The 15,543-nt window shown below is 38.8% G+C and overlaps 1 protein-coding gene across 9 annotated transcripts in view; it reads right to left on the reverse strand.

The window, feature by feature from the left end:
* Nucleotides 1-14,927, reverse strand: part of CalpA (calpain A) — a 75,057-nt gene extending 60,130 nt beyond the window's left edge. For 3 of the 9 annotated variants that reach the window (XM_022080218.2, XM_022080215.2, XM_022080213.2), the window contains exons 1-2: nt 14,553-14,927; nt 13,423-13,558 (exon numbers count right to left, since the gene is read on the reverse strand). In XM_022080218.2, coding sequence (XP_021935910.2) covers nt 13,423-13,558; nt 14,553-14,635 — 219 coding nt within the window. In that variant the 5' untranslated portion in view covers nt 14,636-14,927. Of the gene's footprint in view, nt 1-464; nt 568-3,797; nt 3,921-4,653; nt 4,743-13,422; nt 13,559-14,552 lie in introns of those variants that run through there. The other 6 variants (XM_087353849.1, XM_087353846.1, XM_022080214.2 and 3 more) reach the window with 5 other exon arrangements.
* Between the last annotated feature and the right edge of the window lie 616 nt (nt 14,928-15,543).

A 15,543-nucleotide genomic window follows, 5' to 3' on the forward strand; every position in this document is an offset into this window, starting at 1 on the left:
TAAGATTATTGTTTTGTATACTTTAATTTTCAGGTTCTTATAAATCAGATGGGAAGACAAAACATTTTGAACTGAGAAGTAGCAACACCTCTCCCAGTTCTATCTGAAACTCACTACGACAATGCAGTTAAGCTAAAAAAATGTACAGAAAGTTACGAGCTTTATCAGTGTTAACAAATCTGTTTGATGTTCTTTATATTACAGTTCATCTGACAGCAGATAGAACTTTTATCAATTCATTTTCTATAACGTATACCTTGAAATCCATTCCCGAACTCACTGCAGGAAACACCGATCTAGTGGTTATCTTCTAGTCTATCATTCAACAGGTCCCATGCCTGAACCAAACCGACACAAATAATCTTAAAATAAAAATTAATTTAATAAAAACAGTCAGTATAACGACAACCAATCACTGGAAGGCAATAACACAGCCAACACTCGAAAGATCATGTGGGCTTTACCTTGTATAGCCTGTTCCGGTATCCGAACGAATTTCGATTCATTTGACCGAGTCACTACGTATGTCTCCACCGCTGACGCTCCAGGTAATAGCAATTGCTGGGCTGTGGTACCTCGCTGATATGCACCAGGCATCATCACTAGGTCCATACCAGTATCTGGTTTCCATAACGACAATCGCGTGCCGGTAAGAAACTTTCCAACAAAATCACAGCTACACTTCGCGATATACAGAGTACTTACATATGAGGATTACTCATGTCCAAATCTTATCTGTTTTCAGGCTATGAGATTTGAGGTTCTTGTTGGGTTGTTGAGTGGTGTAGTCTTGCAGGAATTACTTACGTTTCAGATATGCCTGCTGCCTTCATCATCAGGGCAACTGCAATCCACAACAGCCCAGAAGACATCTTCAGCTACAATAATTTCTTATGAAGCTGTCAGCGTCATCACAAGAAAGGAGATGAATTTATTTAAAGTGTCTGGATGGCCCTCTCAGTACACTCTACTCTAACAGCCAACAACTGCTTTTTTATACACCCCTGATCATGCACCAATAATTGTCATCCTTACAGCTAGCCTTATTGACGTTTAAAAATAAGTATGTTATTTGTATTTTAAATTCCGACCGCCTGCCACAACAGGTTATCGGCAGTTTCTTTGACGTCTAACTAAGGCTAGGATTTGCCCCATTTCGCCATAAGTAGCCGCCCCCCCCCCCCCCCCGACCGGAGGTAAACAGTCGCTACGTTTCATATCTGATAAGTCTGTCCTAGACAAAGGAACAACTTCACGCCCTGAACGACGAAACCAATGGCGATATCGATTTCTTGCAGTCGCATTCCATTGATGCATCGATTTAAATCGATACGGCCGTAACTTCAGCTGTTTTGTCGCCTGACGAGCGCTTGTCAGACACAGACACTTTCGTGTCCCAAAAATTTGTTACCAGCCAGTGTAAGGCTGTCTTATTCGCTACTTCCTTGTATTGCCAAATCTTTCACGAACAGCAGCAGATGATTTCGACGCGAAGCGATGTTCGAGAATGCACACGCGTTCTATTAGTACCTGAACAGCTTCTGCGCAATTGGACTGCGCAGCCGTCTCACAAGAAATGACCTTGAGTCGTGTCACGAGGGAGGTTGTGAGCGTTTATAACACGGGATTACACCTAATCCGGATTTTATTTTGCACTGTAAAATGTAACCCCTTTTTTGGTTGCGTTTTCAATGGTACATTCTGTTTCTAGGGGTCTACACCAGCCTGGAATTATTTTTAAATAGGTCTGCGTTCCTTGTAATTTTACATCTATCGTTGGTACTGATGTTCATTTATTGCAGATAAAGATTATTTATGTAAATAGAATCAAGGTATTGAGAAAAATTCTGAATGTCCTTGGCAATAGTCTTATATATTACTCAATTGAATAAAAATTTTCTTGGATATTATCCATCGTCTAGTAAATATAAAACGTAAAACGACGTTTCGGAGATGGGACTCTATCTCCGTCTTCAGGTACCTACACAGTTGGGCCCACTAGATAGAGCTAATCCCTATCTCCAAGAAAATTTGTATTCAATTGACTCTTCACCATCGTCAAGAAGTTTTAGATTTGTTATATATTACTGCTTTATAAGTCTTTTAAAAAAACTTTTTTAAAAAACAGACGTAGATATAACGCAAAATATTTAAAGTAGTAAATTAAGAAATGATTTTGAAGACCCTCGTGTATAGTGGAGAATAATATTAAAATGTAATTTAAAAATGTGGTAGGATATTCCGAATTAAATTGAATTGAATTAATCTGACTCAGAATAGGGAATACCATAATTAACTTCCAGGTCCCATAAAAGGCAAGAAATTTATTGACTTGGTGAGTACCAACTTCTAAAACAGGGCTCTTATACAGGGAGATATTTAGGCATAAATATTATATACCTTAATGTGACCTACAAGCTTTTTGCGTTGAATAATTTGATATTGATATAAAATATGATTTTTATTCAATCAACATAACTTAATAACGTTCAGGAATATTAAGCACAGACCTTAAAAACCAAATTTCATTCATAAAAATGACCGAGGCATTCTGCGTTCATTTTATACGCTTTGTGAAACAACGCGAAAATGAGCGATGGTTGAAATCCTCACCTGTTGTGACTTGACTGGGCGAGTCAAACAGGCCTGTAAAATTCGCACTAGCTATGAAATGACCGCGACGCCGTGCTACGTAGGCTACTTCTCCGTCTGCACTGTGTGGCGGCTCAGTCTAAACGCCAGTCATTATCAACGATGTTCTCACGTTTGAGACCATGAAGCGAGAACGGAGAATCTGCTGGCCAGTCTTAGAACTGGAACCGGGGGTTCGAAATTCGCTCGTGACATGGATGTGTACGCATGCGTCTTAGGTAAAAGACAGCCTACCGCGGTCTGATCACTCACAGAGCCGTATAGAATGTTAAGCACATTAAGCCGAACTTGTAAAGTATCTACTGACACAGAAGAAAGCAACAATCGATAAAAACTGATCCGAGAAGCTTGTAGCAACAACATTGTTCAGAAACTGACTGGGGTACATTATTACCAATTTAAAGGCGAACCTCTAAATAACCAGACTCATTACCGTGTTGATAACAACCCTCCAATCAGTCCCAGTCCGAGGCCAGATGAATCCTGTACACACTTTCCCAATCTACTCCTCAAAGATCTATTTTAATATTATCTCTTATCCATGCCTGAGTCTTCCAATAGGTCTTTTCCCTTCAAGGTTCCCAAGCAAAATGTTACTGAATTTCGCATCGCTCCCATGCGTGCTACATGATCCACTCATCTCGTAATTTTTGAATTCATCATCCTAATAAAATTTGGTTTACAAATTGTTAAGATCGACGTGAAAAATTTCTTCTCCATTATTATTATTATTATGCCTTATTTCGAAAATTAAATAAGCTGTAAGTTCGTGTATTTTCATTGCATATGAATCCTTCAAAACTAATATTTTTAAATTTCCTTTTAAGTATTTTCGTAAAAATTCTAACTTTAATACTGAAGAGATTTTTGATACTAGAGAAGGCAATTTCGTTATATATCAGTGTCTTATAAATTATGAGCCAAGACTTACAAGGCTAATCGCTTGAAAAGACGTCATTACAATCAATCACTATGAAAGATTCATCTCGGGTAGGACAGGGAACATTGGTGTGCTGTTGTGAACACGGTGATGGACGTTTACATTTCACAAAAGGCGAGGAACTTCCTGATCATCTGAACAACTATTAGGTTCTCAAGATTCAGTTTTATTATTATTATTATGATTTAGCTACTCTATCACTCACCACCGCCTTCTCCTGCCCAATCTCGTACTTCCTGCAGGTCCAGGTTCCGTCAAAATCACGCAGAGTATTCTCCATCAATGTGCGTGAAACTTGAATCCGACCCGTAACTTTTGATGTCCTGATCTGTGCATGACAGCGATGATCAGTCGATTTGACCGATCGTTTTCCGAGCGGTTCCGTTTTCACAACACTTTTGTTTTGTAATTCGTAAATTAGGTCTCTTTTGCGTATACGTCACGAATTTTAAAGACACATTAATCGACCAGAGTTTATTAAAATTTATTTAGAATAATACGAATTGAAATACAGTTGCTGTCTGCCATTCAATAACAACGGACACGCACCTCACACACAACCCGATATAGGCACCCAGGCGCGTCTCCAAAATTAAATGAAAGAAGCCTGGAGATGTAATAAAAACGGATAAAAACAAAAGCAATATAAGCAGAGCAACAGATACACCAGATTTTAATTTTAATTTTGATAGACCTGACGATGATAGAATTGTATATCGAAACATGTCGTCAACTTCAAAATGTAACAATTTTATGTGAAATTTTATATGATTTTAACAATAAGCTTGTGTAACGACGGAAAATAAAAGTATTGTATTGAAATACAATTGTTTGTCTTTGTTGATAAACATTATAACAAAGTTACTTATTAGAAATAACACCTGTCAGAAGTCGTCCATCAGGATTGATGCATTCGATTCGTAATACTTTCCATTACTCATAGCAACATGGCCGGTGATATGACAACAATTTCTGACATCTGTTGTCGACTAGTGTATCTTTAAAAACTACGAACAAACTCTGTCCCAATACACCACTAACTGATCATATAAGAAACTAACCTCTTGACTCTTACAGAGCGCAGCCGATCCACACTCTACCCGTACCTCTGAAGCGACTTAACAACACGATGGTTCCTTCAGCACTGCTGCTACAAATGTACAAACCGCTGTCACGTGGTCCCAAGGCCTTCTACGGTCTAGAAAAAGCAATTTCCATGTCCGGCTGTTTCTTACTCCACTATAAACGCTTCCCAAGCTCGGCAGACCTTTCTGCAATACTTTTGTACGAAGACAAGTGAAATGTGAAAGATAATTAGACCGAATTAGGCATATCTAAGGTTTCTACGTAACCTCTTCTGTACAATGTATTCGGCCCAACAGTTAACAATTTTCACGTATTCATCGCCCTGATGACGGAGGCAGTATGACCTCTGAAACGTTGGTTAACATCGACCAGACTACACAGCGCAACAACCCAGAAGACAGAAATCTTCATACTCTGATGACGGAGGCAGTATGACCTCTGAAACGTTGGTAAACATCGACCAGACTACACAGCGCAAAACCTAGAAGACAGAAATCTTCATACTCTGATGATGGAGGCAGTATGACCTCTGAAACGTTGGTTAACATCGACCAGACTACACAGCACAACAACCCAGAAGACAGAAATCTTCATACTCATCGCCCTGATGATGGAGGCAGTATGACCTCTGAAACGTTGGTTAACATCGACCAGACTACACAGCGTAACAACCCAGAAGACAGAAATCTTCATACTCTGATGACGGAGGCAGTATGACCTCTGAAACGTTGGTAAACATCGACCAGACTACACAGCGCAAAACCTAGAAGACAGAAATCTTCATACTCTGATGATGGAGGCAGTATGACCTCTGAAACGTTGGTTAACATCGACCAGACTACACAGCACAACAACCCAGAAGACAGAAATCTTCATACTCATCGCCCTGATGATGGAGGCAGTATGACCTCTGAGACGTTGGTTAACATCGACCAGACTACACAGCGCAACAACCCAGAAGACAGAAATCTTCGTACTCATCGCCCTGATGACGGAGGCAGTATGACCTCTGAAACGTTGGTAAACATCGACCAGACTACACAGCGCAACAACCCAGAAGACGGAAATCTTCATACTCTGATGATGGAGGCAGTATGACCTCTGAAACGTTGGTTAACATCGACCAGACTACACAGCGCAACAACCCAGAAGACAGAAATCTTCATACTCATCGCCCTGATGATGGAGGCAGTATGACCTCTGAGACGTTGGTTAACATCGACCAGACTACACAGCGCAACAACCCAGAAGACGGAAATCTTCAACAATTTTCACGATTCCATCGGTCAGGACTTTGGCTATTTTCACAATCAATTATTTTTAGGCGGATTACATGTGTAGTTCAGTCAATACTGATTGTTTTGTAGTCACGGATCTGTTCATTAACCTCATTCATAAGTTACAGCCGATGGCCTCCCAAGGCCCACGTCATGAACCCTCGCCTGTGAATTTTTGTAGTGAGGGCTGGTGTGACTATAGGCTATTCCAACTAAGATCAGAGGCGATCAAAGCAAATTCCCCTCTCCTCCCACCCATTTTGAAACACGTGGCAGCAATGTTACTGTCTGTCCTGAAAACATCTGCTATCATTCTGATACTTTCTTTATTACTGTGATGCTCTCTGCCTATTGTATTCAAATATAATGTAATTTTATAATATACACACCAGTCACCAGGCCTCACGAACAAATAAACTCTTACTTGATAACTGTGACTTCACAAAAATTACTGTTACAAGTCATAGAACTCACGAAAGAATGTTTTCGTCATGGGTAGTCCGTTAACTGGCTGTTCAACGCGCTGTTCCAATAGATATTCACCCACCCCAAATCGTTTATACAAAAATAACTTAAGCTGCATGTATAACTGTAACATTTAACACTATTTATGTAATAAATTCTTACCAAAATGACGCTCTGCAAAGAATAATATAATTGCTAATGCATACTTTTTTAAAGAAATAACAGTAATATGAAATGACACCTGATGAGGGACAAAGTTAGGATGGGGTAAGGGACCTTCCCCTTTCGAGACTTTGTTTGTATCGTCTCTCATCTCACCTGGAACGCAGTATAATAAGAGAATTTGTTCAAGAAACGACGTTCAAAATTAGGAGAGAGGAAAAAAGTCTGGCGACGCTGGGATATCAAGGGAGTTTACTCTGATCCTAGATTCCGTCAAGGCGACACAAAGACTGATCTTGTCTTTCGATTCGGCGAAGAGCGGCTGTCAACTACAGAAATAAACTACGCTACTGTGTTAGTCGTCTGAGCGAAATGCTTTATTTACGCACGGCAAAGACGGGACTTATCACCGGAAGCCTCTATCCGAATCTACTCGCTGGCGTTCAAATATTCCCTGAAGACAAGCCTCTGTTCATCTGAGCTTGGCTCCCAAATCTCCCATCATCGCCAAAGGTACAATAGAGCCGTGCAATTCCTCGAAAGGAGAAAGGAACGGTTACTCCACGTGTCAGACAATCAAAGTACTTCAGTATCTGGGATAACAAACTAAGGACCTGTTTCGTCTTAATAATCAATCAATGAATCACTCAGATCTACAAAAGAGAATTAATTATATTATATATCAAAACACTTGACGATCTAAGAAGCACTGATAACGCGGAAACAAGCAATCTGCGTTGTTTTAACCTCACACCCACACGGCAGGTAATCGACAGTTGCTTAAGTGCATATTTAATGAGCTATAATGCAACCAGGGGTAATTCAGTCATTAAAGGCGATTCCAACTTATTAACAACAAAGTAGCAGATTGATTAATCCTACATAAACTACAGAGGTACGATAGTGGACTATTTAACCACGTGAAGGTTAATAAAGAAGGAAATGGTCGTAACCTATTATTTTCTGAGAAAGTCACGGAAAGGCCATCAGATTTCTACTCAGGCACGTCATTAATATGAAGCAGTATTCGCCACGGAAGTGCCACAGAAGTCTGAGAAACTTCATAGTTTGGCAACGAAGGGGAAATGTCAACGCCTTTTGTGGCCAACCAGCCGATGGATAAGTCCTAAGCCCCTTCAGAAGCTCATAGCCAGAGAACATATTTATTTGAGATCCATTTTAATATTATACTCTCTTTTCTAAGGCCCAAATTTACCACTAAAATTATAAGTGTGTTTCTTTCTACATGCAGAAAAATCTATCCGAGATCATATATTAATCACAAAGTTCCTCATTGTGTAATTGTCTCTATTCCCCACTTTATTCATCCCTTTTGGGTAAATTTATTTTCTATTTTCATTTTGCATTTGTAATTCGCGTTCTTCCCTAAGGACAAAAGACCACGTGTCTTAGTCATACGAAGCAGTGAATAATATAATCCTCTCTGGAAAATAGAGAAGTGGTAATGATTTAAAGAAAATAATACTAAAAATAAGATACAATGTGAAAAATGAAGAAATGATACGAAAATTAAAAAAATTAGTAATTGAATTAAGAGTTTATAACATACACCTGATGACGGCTCTATGAAAACCGAAACATGTCGAGAATGTTCCATATGTAAATCGAGTACTCGATACGGAACAAAGGATAATATTTTAACCATTTAATTATCTTATATTACTTTATTGTGATTGACGGACAATTTTAATATATTTTAATACTATTTTTAACTAAAAATAAGAAAAATAAATATTTCCTTCATTTGTTCCCTTGTTTCTTACTACCAGAATGTTATTTAGAAACTGTTACTTTATGTTCAGACGTGTTTAAATTATGAATGTTATCAAAACAGAATATGTGTTAACATATAGTGGAGTTGACTCACAAAACTTCCTCAGTTTCAGGTCATCACAGATTAGCTTTATGCTCAAGATAAGATAGCAATCAGAACGTCGCATGATACCAGACTGACAGTGTGGTGTTGCATTGCGAGAACAAAGGATTCCAGCACAGGTACGTTCGAAAACCATTTACTTTTGGCTTCATAGTATTCGGTGTGAAGGTCATCCCAGCACACTCAGACTACCATCTTATTTTACACTGTACAAAGTGGAGAGGATATTTTCTTCACAGTCTCTCTGTAAAGTGATTAAAGAGCTCCATTTCGATTCCCTGTAAGGGCAGTGGGATATTTGTTTTTATCGCCATTCATCGGCTATGATTCTTACGTATGGCGGCTGAAGAGTGAAACTCACAACTCGTCACCGTCTACAAAATCAAGGCTTTGCTCCCACTTTTAAACTGTAAGTAGACACGAATAAATCGTGCGTTGTTACTTAATAACCTAACACTGTGAATATGTAAAAATTTTACAACACTGAACGCACTTCAACTTCGTATTCCTTAATAATGTTGACTGAGGCTCTCGAGTAAGTTTCTCCCTTCTCCACTCACGGAAGTTGGCAACGCTGTTTTCATTGCAACCAACGAAGCGGAAAATTTCATAACACAGCACAATTAAGGTTACGCCTGGAACTCGCGTTCTTTCACGAGACAACTTTCATGTCAGTTTAACCATGCGCAACTATCGGAAGTTGGCAATGCTGCCTTAATTTGTTACCAACTTAGAGAAACTTCCAAATGAATCATCGACAAATAAGCCTGGATAAGGTTTTCAAAGGTATGTGGTCACACAGGCCGAGAATTCCTTGGTTTTTATTAACAAACTGCTTAAACATTATACGCGTTGACACTGAACCCCTCAATCAATCATTCGTCATAAGATTAGAGTAGTAACACTCGCGCTGGGCATATGAATCATCTCACAAGTGTACTTTTTAGTATCGTACGATCGGTTTGACAGCTACAAGAGATTGTTTTCAGTCACTCAAATTGCTGGAATTTTTTCCCGTGATCCTCTTCGATTATTTGACCTCCGCTCACCGAATTTTTTATTGACAATCGATCGATAATCGATTACTGTATCAAAGACTGTCATTATACAATAACATTATATCCAGCGACTCGGTTCTACTCTCATTAAGAATTTCGTAATTTGAGACTTGTGGTCATGAATCCTATGATCCGTTGTGGTTTTCCTCAGTTTCTTGCCGGAAATTGAGCAGGCCATAACAGACGGGTCCGTGACCAGATCCAAGGCTCGCCCGTTAATATTTTTAAGACAGATCGTTGGATCCAGGCCAGAGCAGGTGCTGCCGTCTATGCCCTAACTAACAAAAACACGTCAACATGGCTTATAGCAATAGGCTACGGGCATGTATCCAGCTCCGTCTGAAGATGACACATTTCGGTTTCTCACGCTGTGTGAGCTATTTCTTGGGTCCAATCCACACCCGCTTTGCTGCCTGTAGTTTCTGACAGCACATAAACGCAATCCTCTCATTTTCTACCGATTTAAACTGCCTGAGTTCGTTTCTCTGATTTCCACGTAAACGAATTCAGGATATCTGATGTAATTCTGAAGGGTTAATGCAATTATCTCGTATCATGACGTAACGCTGGATATTTCCCAGTGTCTGAAGTTTTGATAATGTCTGCAACCTTTCGGAGTCTGGTTCTGTGTCCATCTTCATGTAAACCAACAACAACAAACAACAGCCAACCGCTCAGTCCGGCCCGTCCTTATTATTGTCCAAACAACAATAAATATATCTGGGATGCTGAGCCGCGTATCCCTTTAGACAATCATCTTCACTCGTCACCGTGAAACCTGAAATTTCACCTAGGACTGCATATCTCGAACGCCTTAGAGAGGAGCTATATCTTCTCCCTGAAGACGGAGACATAGTCAGCATCCGAAACACTGTAGACAGGTCATAATATTCTAACATTATATTTTATTTAATGTATCACAGTTTAAATCAAGATTCGTTTGCTTCTAATAGGCCAAAGGCTGATGTGTCGCCCCGAGGATATTACTTGAAATAAACTTAAAAAACATATAAAAAGTCTGTACTATAATAAAATCTTTCATCACTCAGCAAATGTTTCAGTTGCAGTAAATCCGTACTGTAAACATTAAATGAATCGATACTCGAAAAAAGCTTCCGACTGACTCAAAGTATGGTAAGCTGTCGGTCGATATTAGTCGACTCTCAACACGTCGTGTCTCGTATCCTGTGTTATTTTTTAACATCGATGTTTTCACATCCGCTGTCGATTTCCTTTATCTATCGACCTTTTAATCGCCCTGCGTTCGTTAGTAATTCTACAGAGCGTGTATTCCAGCTTCAGTCTATCGTCAACACTGACAATTTTTACCTTGTTTATTATTTCATTATATTTGTTTTTCCATATTTGGGCGAAGGTGTTGTTTTTCTTAAATGTTATTAGATGTACATATCGGCCAAAGATGTAGGAGTGAGTGTCCCGATATGTCCAGAAGTAATATAATAGTATAATATAATGAAACATCACCAAAAAACTACAGAAATCATAATTGAGTTTTAAGCTCTTAGATATATTTTACACCTGATGATGGTTTTATAAAAACTGAAACATGTTGTGTAAATGTTCCGAAATGTAAATCGATCAATCGATAAGGAACATGAATGATATTTTATTATCTTAATTTTAAGAAATTTTAAATAAAATTATATTGTGATCAGACGGATTAAAATAAATAATTGATATAATATTCACAATATGACGCAATTACACTATCTTACTTATAGGTTATTTAATATCCGACCTGTCAGATGGCTTACTACGTAAAATTACTTCTTCAGAATGCATTACAGTTATTATAATCTTGATATAAAATTACATTTCAAGACACAGGCGTTTAAAAGGTTTCGGATCTCAGAATTCGTGTTGAAGATGTTTAACGCCATTTTGTATTATCAAAAACGAACTGGAGAGAAAATAAACAACAGTGAATAATAGCGAAATGAAATACAGGACACCTCGCTATTCGCGGGGGTTACGTACCTTTTGGGAAACATATTTAATGTGTGTTATTAATCAAAATGGAGATCTTAGGATTGATGTTTGTTGGGAAACAGCGTCCCTGGCTGAAAGTTATCGCAGTGAACGTACGTGCGTGAGATAACAATCAGTTCTAAAAATTACGCAAAGTACAGTCGAAGTTCATTGCAACATAATAAAGGACTCGCTGTGAAGTGAGTTCGTTTGGAGTGAGACGACGCTAAAAGTCCACTGCTTCTATTTTAAAATCCAACCGTCGACGCTCAACTGTCTTCACAGCGGTAATTTTTAAAAGATCTTATCCTCAAAGGACTGGGATTTTTTTTTTGTAAAAGGAAAAACAACAAAGCCATTAAAGAATGAAGAGTCGTGAATTAACACATGACAGGCCAGTCCAAAAGAGTTAAGGCCCCAAGGCAATCTTTCTGGGCACTACGTTTCTCTCTGATTGTTTAAAGCCTTCTACAGAACTCAGGCTTCGTTTTGTATTAATACATGAAAATTAACAAGGATTTGTACTGAACGCGAAACTACAGATCACAGCTAATACGTACAATGAAATGGAAGGTGACTGTCATTGGAAGTGTTTTATTAGACAACTTTTTGTTTACCCCTAGTCTGAATCAGTAATCGTTGCCGCAAAAGACAAATTGCCTACAAAATAATTTTTTACTCATTTATAGTTTATTTAATGACGTTTTTAAGTAGCTCAAACTATATAACGTCGACATAAAATCATGGAGAAAAGTATATATTAAGGAAGTTTGACAACACAATATATTCATGTTGAATAACTATTTAATAGTTCTTGCGAATAATTTCAGAAGAAATGTGACGTCACAAAGTGGGTGAAAAAGTGGCATAATGTTCGTAGTTTAACTCAGTATCACTATGAATTGAACTGTACTGAAATTGTCTGGGATAGAAGTAAGACTTTTACTCCCATGAACAATGCAACATTTAAAACTGAATTTGGAAAGCAGATAAAACTCAAAACAACGAAGCAAACATTTACCTGAAGCTGGCGGTAAGGTAAGACATTTAAAAAAAACGCTGTGCTCCTGTCCTAAACTGTTAAAATATTTCAATTAAATTCTTTTTATTATTTGGTAAGTGCATTAAACAAACTTTCTACATATATATAATTTTTATTTATTTAAAATTTATTTAACAATGCTATCAGTAACTCGCTAAGCCCGTTAGATTATTTCATGATTACAGTTAAATCTAAATCGTGGGTCACATCGATGGCCCGGGCCACCCTCATCGCCAGTACTTCATATACAACCCGTCACAATTCAATTCATTTCGTTATTGTTCGTGTGCTGTATCAACAGTCAGAAGGCCAATTGCAGTCACAACACAAAAGAATAACACAATAACAAACATAACAAAACAAAAACAGATTAGAAAAAAATTATATGAGTTAGTTCTCAAAAACAAATTTCTAATGAATACATCAATGTCGTTGTAATAAAAATATAATTAAATTAAGTCAATTAGATTAGAAAGAGAATAAAATCTGCAAAACAAGGTATTAAATCAGAGAATTTCTATAATTTTAATTATAAAACAATTTCGTTCGGAGGGGAATTAAAGCCGGCGATCCCATGTCGTAGATTTACGGCATGTAAAATGACCTTACGAGCATAAACGCGATGTTTCGTAAGCAAAATTCAGCGGCCATTTCTCACCCATGTCTCTCCTGATTCTCTACTAGATGGCTCTAGCAGTCAAGTCAGTACTGAGCAGAAACTGTGCAGAGGCAGTGGGCTTGTCACTCACTACTCACAAATGCACGCTTCAAAGACCAAGAAAACCTCCGAATGGAGGCGGCGAAGACTCACAATGGAAGGAATAATAATAATAAAAAGAGGGTTGTGCACTCACTCTGAATATGGCGTGCGCAGGGTGAAACACGTCGCCTGAGCCCGAACATCCCCCTTTAAGCAGACGCGACAGCAGGCGGTAAGTACCACGAGTCCAGAACACGTCAGACTGTCCTGCGTCTGCTACCCGCGGGTCACTGCAACACAGCGGGAAATGGCTTTTCTATACTTACTTTATCCTTTTAGGTGAGAGAACTTTGCTTTCAGTGTCCTTCACTAAGAGCAAGATCTCCAAATTTGTTCACATGTAGCCACATCGTCAATAAATTTTTATGTTGGCGGGCCTGACTTAAGGACCGGAAATTCTTTAAAACATAGACGCTGAATTTATAAATATACGCTATTCTAGTATTAATACGTAGTAAAATGAACTGAAAAACTAGGAATTTTCCTGTAATTTTCCTAGTATTCTTAGTCTAACTTAATTTTTTCCGGACATGAATCATAACTAGATATAAACAACAACAAAATTGTGGTATAATTAAATAAGATTAATGCAATATCGCATTATTTGTCAGATGTAATTCATGCACGCCTTGATTATTGTGTTTGGTAAACATAAGAATTCTGAATAAAAATGCCAAGACTCGTGAATCCAAGCTCGTGGGATGGATTAATTAACACTTTGGACTGCATGGGGCCCGCGGGCCGTATTTTTAGAAACCCTACTTTAGAGTAAGGCCACGTCTCAAACAAATATGAAATTGTAAACTCGTTTCATTCCCTGAGATTTGATATTTTTCAAAGGCATGTCGGATACTTGCATTACCAATGTCTCAACACGCGGCTCGCCAATGTGTTTTGAACGGGCCGCTTACATAACTTGCGAACACTCACCCTGAATGTTGATGTCAGAAAACGTGTTTTATAAATTTCATCAGTCATCGTCATTAAGACAAGCTACAAGATTCATTAACGCAAACCCGTGACAATGCGAACGACGGAGAGAACATGCGTGAAGTCGAGTAACTAACTCAAACTGATGATGGAGACAGTAAGCTCCCCTGAAACATCGGTCACTATCTGCCTGACTACACGATATAACACCACAGAAGACAACTGGACGGACAGACACGGCCAGCTCATAATACGTCCTCACTAAGCACTTCGTGTAAAAAACGTATAACTCACCCCTTGCGGAAGTTGTAGGTCCGTACGTTGCCGTCATTGTCGGCGACTGCCTTGCTATAGAAGTAGGAGTAGTGATACGGCATTGTCAGAGAACACGGAAAACACACGAAACACGTTCAAGGAGCACAGATCACACTGTAACACGTGAAGTATTCTGGCCACACGGTGGGAGCATTTTGAATACGCGAAACACAGAAAAATCTTCTACAGCTTGACAGAAACACTTGAAATTTCTGTTTCGCTAAGGGGAAACACGTAGTCGTAGACCTAAGTAGTTCGAAGGAGATGCGTACTCTAACTGAAACATACGAAAATCAGAGAAGCAGGCAAAAATATCTGTAGCGCGCGCGGACAGAACTCGCCAGTTTCCGGAGCTAAATTTTACTTCTGTTGTTTCTCTTTTGTTTCGTTAGAGGCGCTGGTAGCCACGCGCAATCATACCAACTGTCCTCGCGGTCTAGTTGTAGATTACTGATATGTGATTATGGTAAGGATTTGGAAAGAACTGATGGCTTACTATTTAAAATGATTATCCTGACAGTCTCTTGAACAGGCTGAGCAAAACCACTGAACATTTCAATAAAGTAGTCAGGAATCTCGACTGCGGTTGGAACCGACGAACTCCAGAATATGTGTGGATAGATACCGCGGTTTTCAAACAGAAACCCTCTAGATGCTGTGGGTAGAGTATTACGAATTGTGAAACTTTCTCTAGCACAAAATTACATCCGAAATTGAATCCCAAGCGTTGCGCCAGAGGCCAGCAGCGAACAACTGCTTGATCTCGTGACACCTGGCATAACAAGTACTACAAGTATTTCCTTTGCTGGTTTCCTGGGAGACGGCTTGTTGTTCTGTCGTGGGATTCGTTAACTTCAGATGCGGTTACATTTAAGAGCAAAGCATACCAACTGCAGTTTTGTCTAGTCACCAGACTACAGAACAAAATCATGTAAGGGTAGCAATTAAATCCTTTAAAAATGTGGCAAAG

This window comes from Zootermopsis nevadensis, unplaced genomic scaffold (genome assembly GCF_977971745.1).
Source record: "Zootermopsis nevadensis isolate Lab colony 2312 unplaced genomic scaffold, Znev_1.0 Znev_ptg000022l, whole genome shotgun sequence".
Lineage (NCBI taxonomy): Eukaryota > Metazoa > Arthropoda > Insecta > Blattodea > Termopsidae > Zootermopsis > Zootermopsis nevadensis.